Genomic DNA, 16,547 nt, shown 5'->3' on the forward strand with positions numbered 1-16,547 from the left:
CTGTATGTGCAGTTATAGTCATGAATAGTATATTTATTCTTATTCACATAAAAAGTGATTTATTTTTTTATTATTTTTGACCACCATCATTAAAACATGATATATTTATGAATGTAAATATTGTTGAGGTAGTTCCTTAGGAAAACAATGCAAAAAAGGCACATTTAAAATACAAATACGAGCTGATTGCTGCATAAATAAAAAATATCATCTATGATATTGTGTCATATACATTTTTTAAGAATGTGAACAGCAAAGTGGGTGAAGTATTTGAAATGTTTACCTAAACATAACCTAACTATTTATATGTTCAGTGGTTTACAGGCGTATATAGACTTTCAATGAAAAATGAACTAAAAATAATGTAAAAGGAACATTCTGTGTAAATGGAGCTGAGTTTGTGCTGAAACCAGGATACCATGCATGTGGATTATGGACAGTTAAAAAGACAATAATAATTGTTCTAATCCTGAAGAGCATCCCATGTATTGTATGTAAAGTTTGAATCTGTAAAGGAACTGGCCACTGTAAGAGAAACGTGGAGTAAACGGTCGCACAAAATGGAGCCACAGAAGAACAAAGACTAAATTATACAGTACTTGAGTAAATGTATTAAATTAATATTTGCCACTGGAGTACTGCTATACTTGTACAACTCTAAATGTTAATATATGTATTGGTTATCTAAAGATCATCTTTCTGAATTGATTACTTTGACCCCAATCTCAACTCATCAGCATACCTGGAGCCAGACAGACAAATAACTGAACAAGTTGTATTTTTCCAATCTTGTAAGTTATTACATGCTGTTGACTTTCACCAGGCCGTCAATCCATCCTGACTAAGCTTTACATGACACTATCATCATCACCTGAAACTAAGTGAGATAGAAATAGAGAGACAAATAGAGACAAGAAGAAGGAACTGAAAGAGGAGCAGGGGAGAGAGAAGAGGATGCAGAGACCTAATCCTATAACGTCCTTCTGGGCTATATTTAGTCCACATCAGATAGATCTACTGGACTGAAGGCTATGATGCAAAGTATGAGGGAGAAAACAATCTGGGCAAAGTTAAGAGAAGGAGAAATGAAGAAATAGATGTAAACAGACAACGGGGGGTAGACAGAGGCAAGCAATGAAACAATAAAAATGCAAATAAAAGGCATAAAAACAGAAGAAATTGATGGAAATGATGGATCAGAAAGGGTAAAAGCTGGGGGATGTAAAAAAGTCCCAAACAATCTCAGGGTTGTGTCATCAAACTGGGATTGAGATCAATATTTTTGATTCTGTTGGTCCACACTTCATGAAAGCAGAGTAAAGAATAAAGAAAATGAAAAGAAAGAAAGGAGATGGGTCAAAATACAAGCAAGTCAAGTGGTTGAGCAGAGAAAAAGAGGGGGGATTGTTTTCTGAGGCGCCACTGCTGTTTTTGGCTATTAAACATGAAGAAAATAACTGCATGGGGGAATTTGCATAAACATGCTTCTCTATTACCGCCCCCATTGTTCATGATTAATGAGATGTGGGTTGCCGTTGCACACAGATTCAAGGATGTAAGAGCAACTAATTGCTTGTCTCTTCCCACATTAGAAGTTGCGCTGTTGGATGTTTGTTTCATTGTGGATTTGGTCAAAGTAATAAAGCTCTGGGTTGCTCTGCTGGGTAGGAGGTGGAGCAAACAGATGGCCACTGTGGATGATAAAGATGTGGATAAAATGTAAAGAACTCGAGTGGAGGAGAGAAGAAACAATAAAGCTCAAATAAAGCTCTTCAAATTGAACTGAAAACAGGGTCAAGGAAAAGAGAGAAGAAAAAAAACAGTAATATAAAGTACTTGGCTGGGAAAATGGTAAAGATGAAAGGAGAATGTGAGGATTGCATGAAAGACACTGAGTTGAAATAGAGCGCTTACATTATATAAAGAAACAAAGAATGATGAAAAGGGAGAAAGAAAGATCTGAGATTGATTGAAAAAACAGGAGAGAAGAAAATATGAACAGAAGAGAAAAGAGAGACCATGAGAGAAAAAGAGAGAGGTGGGAGATGGGCTGAGAAATGAGCGAGACATGAAGAGAGAAGATTGCTTTGAACGCTGTTGATCTGTCAGAATTAAATCACAGACGGCCAGCTGTAAGCTCTGATAATGGGTTGCCTCTAAATATAACGGGCACTGAGATGGACTGATACGGCCACAACAACAGACGCAGAGATGGTGAAAACAAAGGAGGTATCTTAACACTGAGGAGAGAAAGAACAAAACCAAAATGCCAAATCTGTACACATACAAAAAGCATAAGCGCTCACCAGTTTGTAATTTTCTTGTGATGACATTTTTTTTGTCACAATGTGTTTTGCAGATTATGTGCCAGTTGAAGCCCTTGCATAGATCACACACAACCTGTGTAATTGCACACAAACATAACCACAGTATCACAACAAGAACACTGCTGCATGACAACTCAACACACCAAAACCAAACCTTCCAGCAACAAGACCCATCTGCCCAGACACAGCGGCGAGAGAAACCCACTTTTAGAGTTTTTCATCAAGTGTTAACAGCAAACGTTGCCCTGGAGGTCTAGAAGTCCACTCCAGACCTGCACCCCACTTAGGCTCGGGATGCTCAGGGTGTAATTGTCAGTGATGGAGTGACAACGTCCCTTCTGGGTGAAATTAAAACCTCAACACACCATTGCTCCCTCCCGGCCTCCCTTTGAGACAACCTGCTGATAACAACTGTCTCGCACACACACACACACACACACACACACACTCCTGCAAGAGGAAGATATCCCCTGCAGTGCTGATACTCGCTCAGCCACATATGCAAAGCACACACACACACACACACACACACACACACACACAAAGCTCCAGAAGTGTCTCTAAACGTCAGAATATCCTCGCAGGAAGCTTGAGCACAGCTGCCACTGACGTCCCCCTGACAAGTCATGCATGCACACTTCCTTTTAACTACATGCTTCTGTTTTCCTCCCATGTCGTCCATCACCATCCCGTCCAACTCCCATGTTGGCCTACATGGAAAGTGTCAGAGCTGAGTTATGGCATCATTGACATTGTGAAAGGATAATTACCATAGAGGTTATTAACTCATGTAAACAAGACCTGAAGTGCACACACTGTCGTACTGAAGCGTCATACATGTTGGAGTGTGTGTTTATAATGAAAGGGAGTGTAATGAGAATCCTGTGGGTCCATCTGAGCTTCTCTTAGGTGGATTTAAGGGCCATTTGTGCAAATGCATCACAGATTTTAATGCAGTTTCTTTTGCTGGTGCAGTGCAGGGCTACAGTTGACCTCCAGGTCATTGAAAGCTTGAGTCCAACCTAACAGGTGTATGACAGATCCAACACGCAATGCAAGCAAGAATGCACACTGTTCTCAGACAACACATGTAGTGTATGCAGATAATTGATACTTAAATTAAATGAATAATTGATACTTAATTGAAGTATTAATAAGGCTGGAGTAAATATTCAAACTTTATGATACTAGATAGAATTGTTTTTTAGGGTTTAACCCAGATTAAAATTAATCTTTTTTTTTAATTGTATAATATTCAGTGTGTTCAATAACATAATTCTAGGGTTTCTACTGATACTGTTTCATTCACTGAATATGCGGTTAATCTGCAATGTTTTGTATTTTTTGTACATGCATCCAAGTGGTGAAATATAGTATTATTAGCGAAATGTACCTTAACTTATGAGCAAAAGTACTTATATTACAGAAAATGTTGCATGTTTTCTATGTTATATTCTTTGATTATTATTTCTGTTATCTATGTTATTATTTAACAGTGCACCACATTTCCTATCATCATATTTTATATGTAAGATCTTAATGTTAGTCAAGCTGTCAAATAAGTATAGTGTAGTACATAGTGCAATAATGTATTCTGAATTGTAGTGTAAAGTGTGTAGTGTAAAGTGTAAGTGACACAAAATGGAAATATTCAAGTAAAGTACAAGTATCTTTACATCTTTACTTCACTTGAGGAACTCTTCTCCACCACTACAAACAATGACATGGTGTCTGTACCAAAAGGAAAAGTCTAACTTTTCTGAGATGTTTTCGTGTGTGAGATGCTCATGCAAAGTTTACTGAGTAACAGACACATTAAAAGAGAAAGAGGAGCAGAAGATAATGTGAAAAGACGAGAAATGTTTTGTGTTTGCTCACCGTACTGAGCACAACACTCACTGTATATCCCTCCACCTGCAACTCTTCCTGCTGAGGACAAGCGATGACGTTCTCAGAGGAGTTTCCAAAAGCTGCTGAGAACAGCAAGAGATTATTAGGCTCCTTTTCTTTTTTTAAGCTGCTGATGCTTCTTCTCCTCTCAGTTTTTGGTACTGTGCCTGGTTTGTATTGAATGAGAGAGCAGACACTAAGACGTTTTAGGCAACCTGAGCACGTCTTTGTACGAACGTAAGCATCATCCCACACTAAATCTCCGGTGAAAGCACCTGTCTGATATAGTGACTGAGTTACCTGCACACAAAGTACTTTCCACAAAGTCATCCATGAATGTCTGCCATGTAATTGCCATTTATGGGAAGTGTTTAGGTTCAATGAACAGGACTAAAATGTGAAAGGAGTTTCATAATTCAGTATCGACATAGTTTAATTATACACATTTATTGTCTCTTTCATATGAAACCAATGTACCTCCAACAGCTGAGAAATATTTTCAGCTTTGAGAAACATTTCTCAGATAATCAAATAGGTTTTAAATGTTTCATTTAGCCCATAAAGAAATAGTCTGAATCATCAAATTTGCAGATAGGACGGCCACGTAATCTCCATAATGCAAAATTTCCATTCTGGATGGTGTTAACAAGCATTTGTAAACTGAAACTTTTGAAGTTGTTTAGCACGGTTCACAAAAACAGAGACACTGGAATGACAGTCAATATTAGATAAACATTTATTCTCTGTCCAGTCGTAAGGTATCAACGGGTAATCAATATTTTCTATTACTGATAGAAAAATACCTTTGCTGCACCATAATTACTGTACACCCATACAGTAAGTAAGTAGCAAAAGAACATTGTGTGTATTGTGAACATTGTATAAAACAATACGAACGTGCAAACATGACATCTATTAGGTATGAAAAACAAAGTGTCACTCATACGAAAAGACGTATAGTTTGTGATACATTGGCATATTTATATAATATTCTCTACAAAAAAATATCAGTGATAATCTCTTTTCTTAATTTCATTTTCTGATATCAGATATAATCAGATATAACAATGACCGTGTGCAAATTCCCGAACTTAAATAACTTCTGTGTTTGGAGTAACCCCATAGACCTGTGAGGAGAAGCAAACAGATAAGTCTTTGGAGTGAATTTTGTTCTCATATTTGGCTTCATGTGTAAAAATCAAGTAAGATGTTGCGTCGGCACGTTTTGCTGCACAAAAGAAAAGGTTTTTGATACACTACGTGTCACTTTAGTCACATGTCACAGAGTCGAGAGAGGCAGCAGCATGGATCTCCGATGAAGCGATACGACACTCGGTGTTCAACACAGTGTTAAAAAGTGCACCAGACGTCCCTCCAATATGTTTCGTCTTGGTGGAACAATGTTATAAAAATTGGTGTCACAGGCAGCTTTTGACAATGTGGCGTCTTATAGTCTGTAATGAAGTATCACTTTTTTCCATCAGTCTGTCTGGACTTGTTTGATTAGCAGCCATTTTGGCCTTTCACCCAGCGGCAACAATATCCAAACAATTCAAGAGGTAAATCCAACGGGTGGCAACGAGGAAACATGAAGTTCTTCCAACAGCAATCAGTCTCATACTTTTACACGCAGATGAACTCTCAGGCACAGGCAAGAGTCTTATTTTGTATGACATCTTCAGTCAATCGTTTTGAGGTTTAACGGCCGGCCACAGGTCACTGTACATATTCGTACGCTGGTAAAGTGAGATTTTTCTGATTGGTTGACCCGAGCCTGAATGTATCCGAGCAGCGTGACAGTGTCTCCCTTGCTGTCAGCTAAGGTGGAGGTTATGCCGGCCCCTCAGTTATAGATGGCTGAGCACTGAAGGGCAGACACACGGGAAGAAGGGAAAAATAGATTCTCACACAGAACAAAGAACAGAATGAAAAGTGTTGGTATGAAAAATGATCTTCAAGCCTTTAAATATCAATTAGATCAGATTTCAGTTTCAAGTCGTAGTTTTTCAGTCAAACACTGTTTCACGGACATTACAATAAAAATTCTGGCATACTGATTAACACAGGCACACAGACATAAACACATACACAATTTACCATTCAAACTTTGGCCACTGGCAGTGAAGGCTTCCACTGAGAAGTCGCAGTAATCCTACAGAGCCACCATGGTGTTAACAGTCAGTCACACACTGAGACTCAGTGGTGGTCTGGTCTGCCTGAAGTCCTGTACGTGGTGTGGACAAAGTTTGAACTGAGACCATTAGATCCCAGCATTTGGACACTGATGTGAACTGGGGCGCTCAGATCAACATCCTCCAGGATACACTGTGGAAACAAAAATGTCTTATGAATTGCTGTTATTAGGTTTAATTTAAGAGTGATAACAGCTTTTAAAGACCTTGATACCTTGGTGCACGCTGAGCTCATGACAGATTTGTGGAAGTCTCCATCTACAAACACCTGAGAGGCAAAAGGAAACAATAAGTATAAGAATAAACTAATAATAAAGTCCATGTACAAGTCCATTGAGTTTCTGCCTACCCGGTATCCGTACACAAATGTTCCGTTACTGCAGCCTAGCTCGTCAAGTGGCGGCCTCTCCCAGCCAATCATGAGGCTGGTCTGGCCCACTGTTTTGATTACCTCAACTGATAGAACTTCAGCTGGAGCTTCTGGAGGTGATCAAACAAAGAAAAATCAAGCAGTGCTCTATCTTTCTTGTACAATTCAATGCTTGTAATGCTGTAAACAAGAGGGATGACACAGGCTAAATGAACTCTAATATATGTGTTAGTTGGCAGTTGACAAATGAATCCAAGCAGGTTAGTAAAGGTTCATCATCATGTGTGTGACTGACTGTATGTGAGCAATAAACAGGACAACATCAAATTGGCAGAATTTGTTCTAGAATTTTATAAGACATTATATCCATGAAAAGAAACAGAAAAAATAATGGTCCATATCTTGACCTGGTACAATCCTATTGCAGAAGCAAAACAGTAGTATAATTGCAAACTGTAATAATATGTACCAAAGCTGTAACACACTCATGCAAATTTCAAATATTCAAATCAATAAGAGAAATCAGAAAAAAATGAATGTCTTCTTCCTGGACTTTAAGCACTCATGTGTGTGTTCTGCCTTTGTGTAAATCATCGCAAACATTAAAAATGTGCATTACCTGGTTTGGGTTTTGCAGTCTTGTCCTTTTCGAGAGCAGCAGTGGATTTTCTGGCAGACGTGTTGGAGCTCTCAGGAGAGCAATGAACAGGTTGAGTGCAGGATGGAACAAATACTACAAGTCCATCGTCAGCAGTTGCAGCACCATCCGTTTTCGAAGGCATGTGAAAACGATTAGCCTCAGGGACACTTGATACACTCGGGGCAGTTGTGTCTGAGACAGTGGTGTTTGAATTTGTGCCAGCACATATCGAGACATCAGAGTCAAAGGTAGTGGTCCTCAGAGTTAAAGGAGTAGAAGCTCCGTGTTTAGCATTAGATTTAGCTGGGATCACGGAGATTTTCTTTGCCAGTTTTGGGGATGTTATATCTGTGCCACAGCTTGAGTTGGATTTGGCTTTGCAAGGTGCCATTGTAGCAAAAGGAAAGTTAGAAGAGCTAGACGGAGCAGACAAAGTAGTTTTAGGTTTGTCTGCTTTAAAGTGACTGTTGGCAAACATGTTGGGAATCAATGTAACAGCAGCAGATCGAGAGGCAACTGCATGAAAAAGTGTTGTTGACTTATTTGTGGTCGTCACTGTTGGAGTGTGCTTAGCTTGGCTTGAAGCAGTGGTGACTGGGTCAGGATGTGGAACATTGGAACTGAGGCTCTGCTTCTTTGTCTGAGAGGCTGGTCGCAGGTCTGCGGAAGATGAAAATGAGATACTTTTTCTGGGCTGCTGTCCTCTTCCTCTGCTCACTGGTGCCTTGGAATGAAGAGACCAGCATTTATTAGACAAGTACTAACATAATATTGAAATCAAACCTTGTAGGTTTTCACAGCGAGAAATTAGTTTTGATGTATACTGTAAGAGAAAAATAAATGAAGAAAATAACAAGTACTCCAGAAATCGAGAACATAAACAAAACAAACAAATCAATATGTGGTCTTTTGTGCATACATTTTCATGTCTAATGGGAGTTACATAAGAGCAATGCTTTCTTTTCATACTCAAACCCCAACCTGCATCTGAGTAGTGCAGCATGTTTGAAAAGCTTCTGTGTACCTGACAGCTGCTCATTAGAGTCTTCTGCAGTTGCTCATGCAGGTTAATAATCTTCTCAGGACTACTCATCCTCCTGCTTGGACTGAAGTGTGTGCTGGAAGATGGAGGAGTCTGACTCAGCGAGGATACAGTGCTGCTCAGATCTGGGGAGGACTTCCCATCTGGTTCACTGGCAGAGGGCGAGAGCTGTGGTGGGATTGAGAAAGGAAAACGTTATTCTTTCTCCCAATTTAAATTCCAAGTTAAAGACACTGATAGGTTAATGCAAAATTAACTTAGATAACTTGTAAAGATGGCGAAGACTGTGGCAGCTTCATGCTCACATGTACCTTAGAAACAAGGGGAATTATTAGACCAAGAAAAACACGTTTTAAGAAACACTTGAACAATATTGTGAACCTATCTTTTCATCTTTTTACATTTCCCAAAAGTCCAGTTGCAAACAGTGTTTTGATTTTTTTAAATTTAATCTTTTGCAATTTGTCATAGTGAAACATAAAATAATTTGTTTTTGTTCTGTAATATTTTAGATTAATTCAGGCATGATAGCACAAAAAGAAAACATACTATAAAAGCCAGGAACTGTGGCTATCTTGTTTATGTGTGAGAATGATTTCACAAAATGAATGCAGTAATGGTTTCCTGTTTTGCTCTCAAAAAGCCATATGAACAACCTTTCAGAGTCTCGAGAAAATAAATAATTTTTGAAGAGAAATGTATTGGCACCAACTCACCTGAGCTCTATTAGAGATGAATCTATCTGTTAGTGCAGGACCAACAGGTGACGGTGTTGCTGGGACACTGGCATGCTCTTGCACTGGTGAGGTTGGCGCAGGTGAATTTTTCTTTTGCCTTTCTGTTGGTGCAGGTGTGACTTCACTACGGCAGTCTTGACAATGTGTTTCAGTGGTGACTAAAGATGTGTGTTTTTCACAATTTATTTTACATTTTACTCTGGATTCAGGTGTGAATCCATTTTGGTGTCGCTGCTTAACAAGTGGGGATATAGCGGAGCACGTCTGATCAGTTGTGAATACACTGGCATAGTCTTGGAATTTGGAAATAAATCCTGATGTAAACCCAGCGGTGTAATCTTGTGTCTTTACGTTGTCGCATGGTGTGAAGGCTGCGGTGTAGTTTTGCAAAACAGCGTCACTGAGCAGCTGCTCCACCTGACATGTGAGGGTGGAGTCCACACAGCCGTGTCTGTGCATGGCCTTCATCATCTGAACCAACAAGCGGTTCCTCTCCTGACACTTCACCACCAGGCAAGACAGCTTGGCCTGTTATTGGACAAAATACCTGTCAGTCAAACTCAATTGCTCAGAGCAGTCCAACAAAACATTTTCAATTAGACAAAAGGAATAAAACGCTATATCTCACTTTTAAATGAGCTATTTCCAGATCATTCTGGCTCCTCTTTTTCAGTGCCTCATACTACAGTGAAAAAACAAGAAAATAGAATAAAATACCGTTGATAAAAAAAAACTCAGATGATAAAACTAACTTCAAAGCCACAGCTGAATGGTTACCCACCTTAGCTCTGATGCTGTTGTAACTAGTCCTGAGTGAGACGAGATCAACGCTCAGATCATCCTTGTTGCCCTGCCCACGTTTCAGAGCAATATACTCCAAGTTTAGCTCCTCTAAAGCCACCGTCTGTGAGGTTTCACGCACGCACGCCGCACGCACACACACACACACACACACACACACACACACACATACGTATTTTCTATTAATGCTCAATTTTAAGGTAGTCTAAACATTATCAAAAGTCAAACAACTGAAGAAAAGTGATGAGCTGAAGATCTTCAATATAGTAACAAATGTTAATTTGTGCAATCTGGTCTGTCTGCACTACGGTAGATGTGTTGTATACTTGAAGATGAAATTTTGGTTTTGCAGATTCAAGAAGCAAATTGTGCAGATTAATCATTTAGAACAGTTTTATGTACAGACACTTGAGAATGAAAAAGATACCTTAGCTTGGAGCTGAGCTGTAAGGATGTCGTATTGCTCCTTAATTTGTGCCTTTAGCGACAGAGCATCAGTCTTCTCCCTGACCAGGCCTGTCACTCTGCTCTGCAGCTCCTTCACCTGCGGCAGACACAAACACAAATGGGTTTATCTTGGTTTGCACCTCAAGGTAAAGCAGAACGGGGGTCCAACAGGGTGTTCAAACCACGAGACATATTCACAGCTAAACCCTATGTGTGTGTGTTTTTATGTGTGTGTATGTCTTTGATTGTATTTTGCTTCTAGCATTTTTTTGTATTGTCTATTTGGTTAAATACCTGGGTTATGAGGCTGTAGTTCTCCTTTGTGGTTTCTGCCATTTGATTAGCTTCATCTGTTAACCTCACGAACTTTTCCTCTGCTTCGGCCATCTTTCTCTCCGCCTCTGCCCTCGCAGCTTCTGAGTGACACAATTCACTGCGAAGCCATTTGGTCTGAAAAGGCCGCAAACATTAACATGAACACATTAAGTTAGTGAGCTCTCCAATAATGCACTGCTATCCTGTAAATATAAAACAGACAGCTAAAGACCAAAAAAGATTGATTCCTAAGTGACACCTACATTTTAAAATCACCCCAAAATTTCATATTAATTAATATTATTTATTTTAATCAACGGTATGTTTAGTCAATATGATCACCCACAAACGCCCACAAACATTACTGAAGAAAGGATAAGTTGTGTACACTCACATCTACATGGCTCTTGTCCAGTTCGTCCCCTGACCTCTTTAGTTCTGCTCGCAAAGCTTCAACCTCCCTCATCAGTTCACTTTGCTCCTGCTTTTCATCAAAAACATGTTACATAAGTGCACAGTGATTTAACATAATGACACAGAATGAGCAATAATGCTTAATGATATTCAAATTGACACAACAGACAATAACATAATGCACAAAGCCATGAATCACAAATACCTGTACAGAGCTTCCCCTGTGGTCCTGAGTCTGACATCTTTGTGTAACTCCTGCTTCAACAAGGCTCTCGGTCTTCTTTGTCGTGACGACACACTTTGGATTCGGCAGATGCGGCTTCTGATTGCTCCCCTCTGTTTGTGTTTGACTAGGCAGAGCACCTTGGAGGATGTTTATTTCCTCTCTTAGGCCCTGAAGTAAAAGCTTTATCTGTTTCTCTTCCTCTTTCAAACAACTGATTGAATGTTCAATTCTTTCTTTATCTTCTCTCAAACCGGATTGTATTAACTTCTCGCAGTCTTCTTGGCAAGTGAAAGATGATTGTTCTTTGTCTCTCTGCTCCTTCAGACACTTAAGGGAATTGGTTAGCTCATCACTTTCTTCTTTTAAATAGAGCACCGCCTGGCTTAACTGGTCACTCTCTGTCTGTAAACTTTGGAGCGACTGCATCATTTGATCTCTCTCTTTTTTTCCACTTGAGAGATATTTTAACAGGTTCTCTTTTTCTTCTTTGAGATCTGATAAAGACTCTTTCTCTTCTTTCAGACCACTGATGTACCTTATAAACTGGTCTCTCTCATCCCTCAGCCCACAGACTGTCCTGGTAAGCTGCTCTCTCTCTTGTTTGAGGCCAGTCAGAGATTGAGAGATGCGGTCTTTCTCCTCCTTCAGTCCCCAAACTGTCCGAGTTAACTGTTGTTTCTCTTCTGTTTGTGTTTGGATTGACAGAGCCACTTCTGTCTGGTGCTCTCCGAGAGCTTTTATGCTAACTGAGAGTTCCTCTTTTTCTGTTTGGAGGCTCTGCACGGACTTAGTGAGCTGGCCTACTTGATCAGTCAATGAGCTAACGTGCAGACTGCTTTGCAGGCTGTGCTGCAGGGGATCATAGATCTTAACATTTTGAAAACCAGGTGCTGAAGCTGCAGTCAAATCGTTGGGTTTTAGACTGGACATCAACTGTGGTTTCTCCAAATTGAGCACACTTTCCACCAAACTGTCCACACATTCTTCCACGTTGGTCTGTTGAAAACTTCCAGATATTGCAGCTGTATATTCACTTTGCAATTGAGATCCACACTCCTTGGCAACCTGGGATTCCTCCATATGCTGTTCACTCTCCACTAGCCTTTGCTGTAGCTCCATGATGGTATTGAGATCATCCTCAGTCTTCTTGGTGAGTTCTGTAATCAAACACTCGTGTTCTTGGTTCTCCTGCTCCAGTCTGACTTTGTTTCCCTCTTGTTTGGAGATATGCTTCCTCAGCTGTGTTTGCTCACACTTGATCTCCTCTTCTCTGAGCTCAATGTGGGCCAGAATCTCTTGGATCCGGTGCGCCAAGGCCCGGTTCTCCTGATTCAGGGCCTGGACAAGATCATCCTGGGCGAGGGTGAGAATGGCGGTATCTTCAGCTCCGTTACTGGCAGGTAGTGTCCTACTCTGAGTACACAAAGAGGTAGATTTCGTGAGGTACTGGAAAAATGTGTTACTGAAAATTGGAAATGTAGGCTGTACACAATTGCAACCTCTGTGACATACCTTTCCTCTTGTAGTTCCCTGCTCCACCTCTGATTCTTGTCCCTCTTTCCTGAGTTGTAATTTCAGTTGAGTATTTTCTTGAGCCATCATCTGCAGCTGCTCCTGTGCGTGCTCTAGGGCGACCTCCAAGCTGTCACGTTGTTCTTGATGTGTTTCGAGATTCTGCTCCAACCCCAAGCTCCTGAAGGCTTCCCTCAGGGCATCAGATTCCTCACTGGGGCTTTTCTCAAGGTTTAGGATCCCTCTGGAGCACCAGGTCCCTAGTTTGAACTCATCTAGTGTCTCTGTAATCAAAGAGAGTGACTGTAGGCTGGGGTTGGTTTTGGAGCCAAGTTGGCAAAAGATTTTAGGTGGAGTTGATTCTGATTTGGCAGTCGAGGACTGATCCACTGGGTTCTTCTGCTGTCTCTCTGCTTCCTCCTGGTGGTAAATTGGTGGACCTGCAGATGGATGAGGCGGGCCTGTTCCCTCATCTAACGTTAGATGAACCTACACAGAGATCAGAGTTGTGGGACATAAGTTGTGAATTATTAATGCGAAAAATGTCAAAACAATTAATAGAACATTATCCAAAATCATGTCTCACTATAGTGATATAGTTCTACTTAGATATACCTGTATAATAATTTACAAAAGGGGAGGGTATAACACCCTAAATTCTCGCAACAGAGCCTTTACTGTTCTGAGCTTTTTATGCTGCAATACTTTCTCAGAAAATAATAGAATATTAAAACATTGAGCCAATATCAACACCAGATCTAATATATATGGGTCCTTTGTTATTTTTATGTGACGTAAAAAAACTGCTTAAATTAGTCACATAAAACAAAAATACAGTTTTTGATCATTTTTTTAACATCTCCTACTAAAGCTGCCTCAGGTCACATCTCTTCTCAGACGTATAAGCACAGTTCCTCCAATGAAGATCAGGACTGGCTGGCTCTTGACACCCATCAAGTAAATACTGAATTTGGGTAGACTTCCACTCCTTCCAGTACTTTGAAAGTGAAAGTCTCATCCCATAGATTCATTTAAACTTTTAGTTTAGGACCTTTTAAGAGATGCATTTTGTTGCTTGGTTATTGTGCCGTACTCAGATCTTGATCTCAATGACACTACCTGATTTATACAATTTTAGGAAAATAATAATCATGTCTTACGTACCTCTCCAGAGCTCCCCACCGAGGAGTGTCCCATGGCAGTAGTAAATGACAAAGTGTTGGAGCCAGGACTCGGGCATGTGGACTCAGGCACCGTGAATGACTGACTGGTTGTTTGGTTAGTTCGATCCCTCAGCATCTGCTGGAGTCTGTGGTTCTCCGCTCTCAGCTCTTCAACCTCCTCCATCAAGGAGTTTTCAGACAGCTTCAGCTGTTGCACCTCCGCTTCCATCTCTTCCACCTTGCAGTCCAGGAAGTGGTGTTTCTCCTGGGCCTCCTGGAGCTGCTCGGTCAGTCCCCTCCGCTCTGTCATCCCACCCTCCTCTCTCTCCAGCAGCACCCTGAGATCCTCCTGCAGGCTCAGGATGAAGTCTTGCAGTCTGGCTTCATTTGAGTTTGTTTCTTTGACTCTTTCTCCTTGTATATCTTTCTCACCTTCCAGCCCTCCTTCCCTCTTATATCCCACACTTGGCTGCCATTGCCTCCTCCTCTCTTCCTTTCTCTCCTCCTCTCCTTCACCCTCTCCTCTCATGGGAGGCAGCCTCTCTTGTTCTTCCCAGTGTGTTACAGTCCCGACAGTAATTCTGGCCGCACTGGTTGTTGCGATGCCAATAGCGGCACTCACAGTCATGTCCAGTAGCTGCTTTTTTAAAGTGTAGATCCTGTTCTGTAGGATCTGCTCTCTGTCCATGGCCAGGCTGAGCTTGTGCTGGAGTTGGGTTTTAAAGTTCTCGAAGTACTGGGACTGGCGACTCATCTCATCTTCTTTGACCCTTAGCTGCCTCTGACAGCGCTGTAATCGGTCTCTCCAAACCTGCTCCCCTCGCTCCTTGTCCCGGGTCTGGGCCAATGGGAAGACAGGTTGGAAAAAAATATTAGACCCAGCTACACAGTGGAGCCAGCGAAACCAACTCCTTATTGTAGATTTTTTGTGATCTGTGTCTCTTTTGTTTTTGACAGAGTAAACAAATCAGTCTTATAATAATAACAATAATGCATTTTATTTATATAGTGCTTTTCTAAGTACTTAAAGTCACTACATGCCTTTTGATGCATTCAGAGATCGTGAGCACTCACCATGGTCCTGACCTCGTCCCTGAGCATATGGAGTCTCTGGTCCAGTCTTTGGGAGTGTTGCATGCTGGGGAGATGAGAGGCAGAGGCTAGCTGATAGAGCTGTAGCAGCAGGCTCCTCTCTGACCTCACAAACTCTCTGATCCTAACAGCACAACACAAGACAGACAAGCTCAAATTACATCTTCTACTTAACACCAATTTGCACATTGACATAAATCCCTTCTCTTTTAGTTTGATCTAAATACCTACCAATGTCATTTAGTTTCACCTGACAATGCGAGAGATAAAAACATGCCAATAAAATCTCCTGCAGCGAGTTATTCCGTGTAAGATGTTAGCGGCAGTGTGCTCGCATGCAAGTGAGCCGTGCAGTCAGGTGTGTGTGATATGTGATACCACCTTGGCCAAAAGTGAGTATATAGTAGCAGGTAGGTGTGTGTCACTGGATCCCCTCACCCCCAGCCTCTCACCTGTTCCTCAGGTAGCTGTCAAACTGTTGGGTTGAGTCTGCAGACTGCTCCAGGTCACTTCCCAATGAGTGTGTTACCATGGTAAAAAAAACTGCTTCCGGTACCCGTCATGTCTGATGAGGTCATGTTATCCTCCATTGGTTAGCCTGTGCCCACTAGGTTAATGTTAGCTGTGGGACAGGGAGCGATGGTGTCAGAGTTAAGCAAATGTGATGCTTGTTTTGTTTTTTCTTCTCTACATGTCCGTCATAAAGACACAGACATTGACAAAGATAAACACGGACAATCAAAAAAAGATACACAAGTACACAATCATCTATTATTCACCATGTCAACAGCTTGGTAGCAGGTTTGAGCAGAGGTATCTCTCAGGTTACCCCGCCTCCTAATCACCCCATCTTCTCCTGCACCTCCTCACACATCTCACAAGTCTTCCAACCCCAAAAACTTAAAGGATGGGTCCAAACTTTTACTCACATGCCCCTCTGTACAACGTCCATACCGCCCATCAACAGATATAGGTATGTGACTACTGTTACCTAGTAAGTAAGCTAGTAAGCAGGTTTGACTAATGCAGAACCAAACACAGGCAGGAATACAAGTCAATGGATAACAAGGTCACATTTGTATCATAAGAAAATCATCAGATTTCAAACTCACACAACCTACAATTTGCTGTTTAGTAAATAACGTACAAAAAGTAAATTGTCAAAGTTAAACTAAAAACACAACCTGTTTTTCGTGCCCCTTTGTTTGCAGTTTCATCTTCTCGACGCAGCGACAAGCTTCCAGGACGTTCCACAGCTCTGTGAACTTTGTTGCGCTGTTGTTTCCTTAGAAACGCCTCAGATGTTGGACTTTGCCAGAATTCTCCATTTCCAGTTGCCACTCAGCTTGTTCACCCCCTCACTCAGCACTATGCTTTCT

At 41.0% G+C, this 16,547-nt stretch overlaps 1 protein-coding gene across 3 annotated transcripts in view; it reads right to left on the reverse strand.

Annotated features, from left to right (window-relative positions):
* The window catches only part of LOC137792112 (early endosome antigen 1-like), a 16,993-nt gene extending 554 nt beyond the window's left edge, over window positions 1–16,439 (reverse strand). Inside the window, exons 1-18 of one of the 3 annotated variants that reach the window (XR_011078080.1) lie at window positions 16,353–16,439; window positions 15,621–15,790; window positions 15,151–15,292; window positions 14,078–14,914; window positions 12,914–13,402; window positions 11,381–12,814; window positions 11,156–11,245; window positions 10,741–10,896; window positions 10,427–10,543; window positions 9,980–10,102; window positions 9,827–9,880; window positions 9,178–9,726; window positions 8,444–8,629; window positions 7,399–8,143; window positions 6,759–6,889; window positions 6,624–6,677; window positions 6,315–6,542; window positions 4,206–4,300 (exon numbers count right to left, since the gene is read on the reverse strand). Coding sequence is in view for 1 of the 3 variants with exons in the window: in XM_068587598.1 (XP_068443699.1) it covers window positions 6,414–6,542; window positions 6,624–6,677; window positions 6,759–6,889; window positions 7,399–8,143; window positions 8,444–8,629; window positions 9,178–9,726; window positions 9,827–9,880; window positions 9,980–10,102; window positions 10,427–10,543; window positions 10,741–10,896; window positions 11,156–11,242; window positions 11,381–12,814; window positions 12,914–13,402; window positions 14,078–14,914; window positions 15,151–15,292; window positions 15,621–15,700 (5,313 nt within the window). In the remaining 2 variants the exon portion in view is untranslated. Of the gene's footprint in view, window positions 1–4,205; window positions 4,301–4,534; window positions 6,543–6,623; window positions 6,678–6,758; window positions 6,890–7,398; window positions 8,144–8,443; window positions 8,630–9,177; window positions 9,727–9,826; window positions 9,881–9,979; window positions 10,103–10,426; window positions 10,544–10,740; window positions 10,897–11,155; window positions 11,246–11,380; window positions 12,815–12,913; window positions 13,403–14,077; window positions 14,915–15,150; window positions 15,293–15,620; window positions 15,791–16,352 lie in introns of those variants that run through there. The other 2 variants (XR_011078079.1, XM_068587598.1) reach the window with 2 other exon arrangements.
* Between the last annotated feature and the right edge of the window lie 108 nt (window positions 16,440–16,547).

Source organism: Clinocottus analis, unplaced genomic scaffold (assembly GCF_023055335.1).
Source record: "Clinocottus analis isolate CAN_PGR_092001 unplaced genomic scaffold, fCliAna1.0.p SCAF_10, whole genome shotgun sequence".
NCBI classification, from domain to species: domain Eukaryota; kingdom Metazoa; phylum Chordata; class Actinopteri; order Perciformes; family Cottidae; genus Clinocottus; species Clinocottus analis.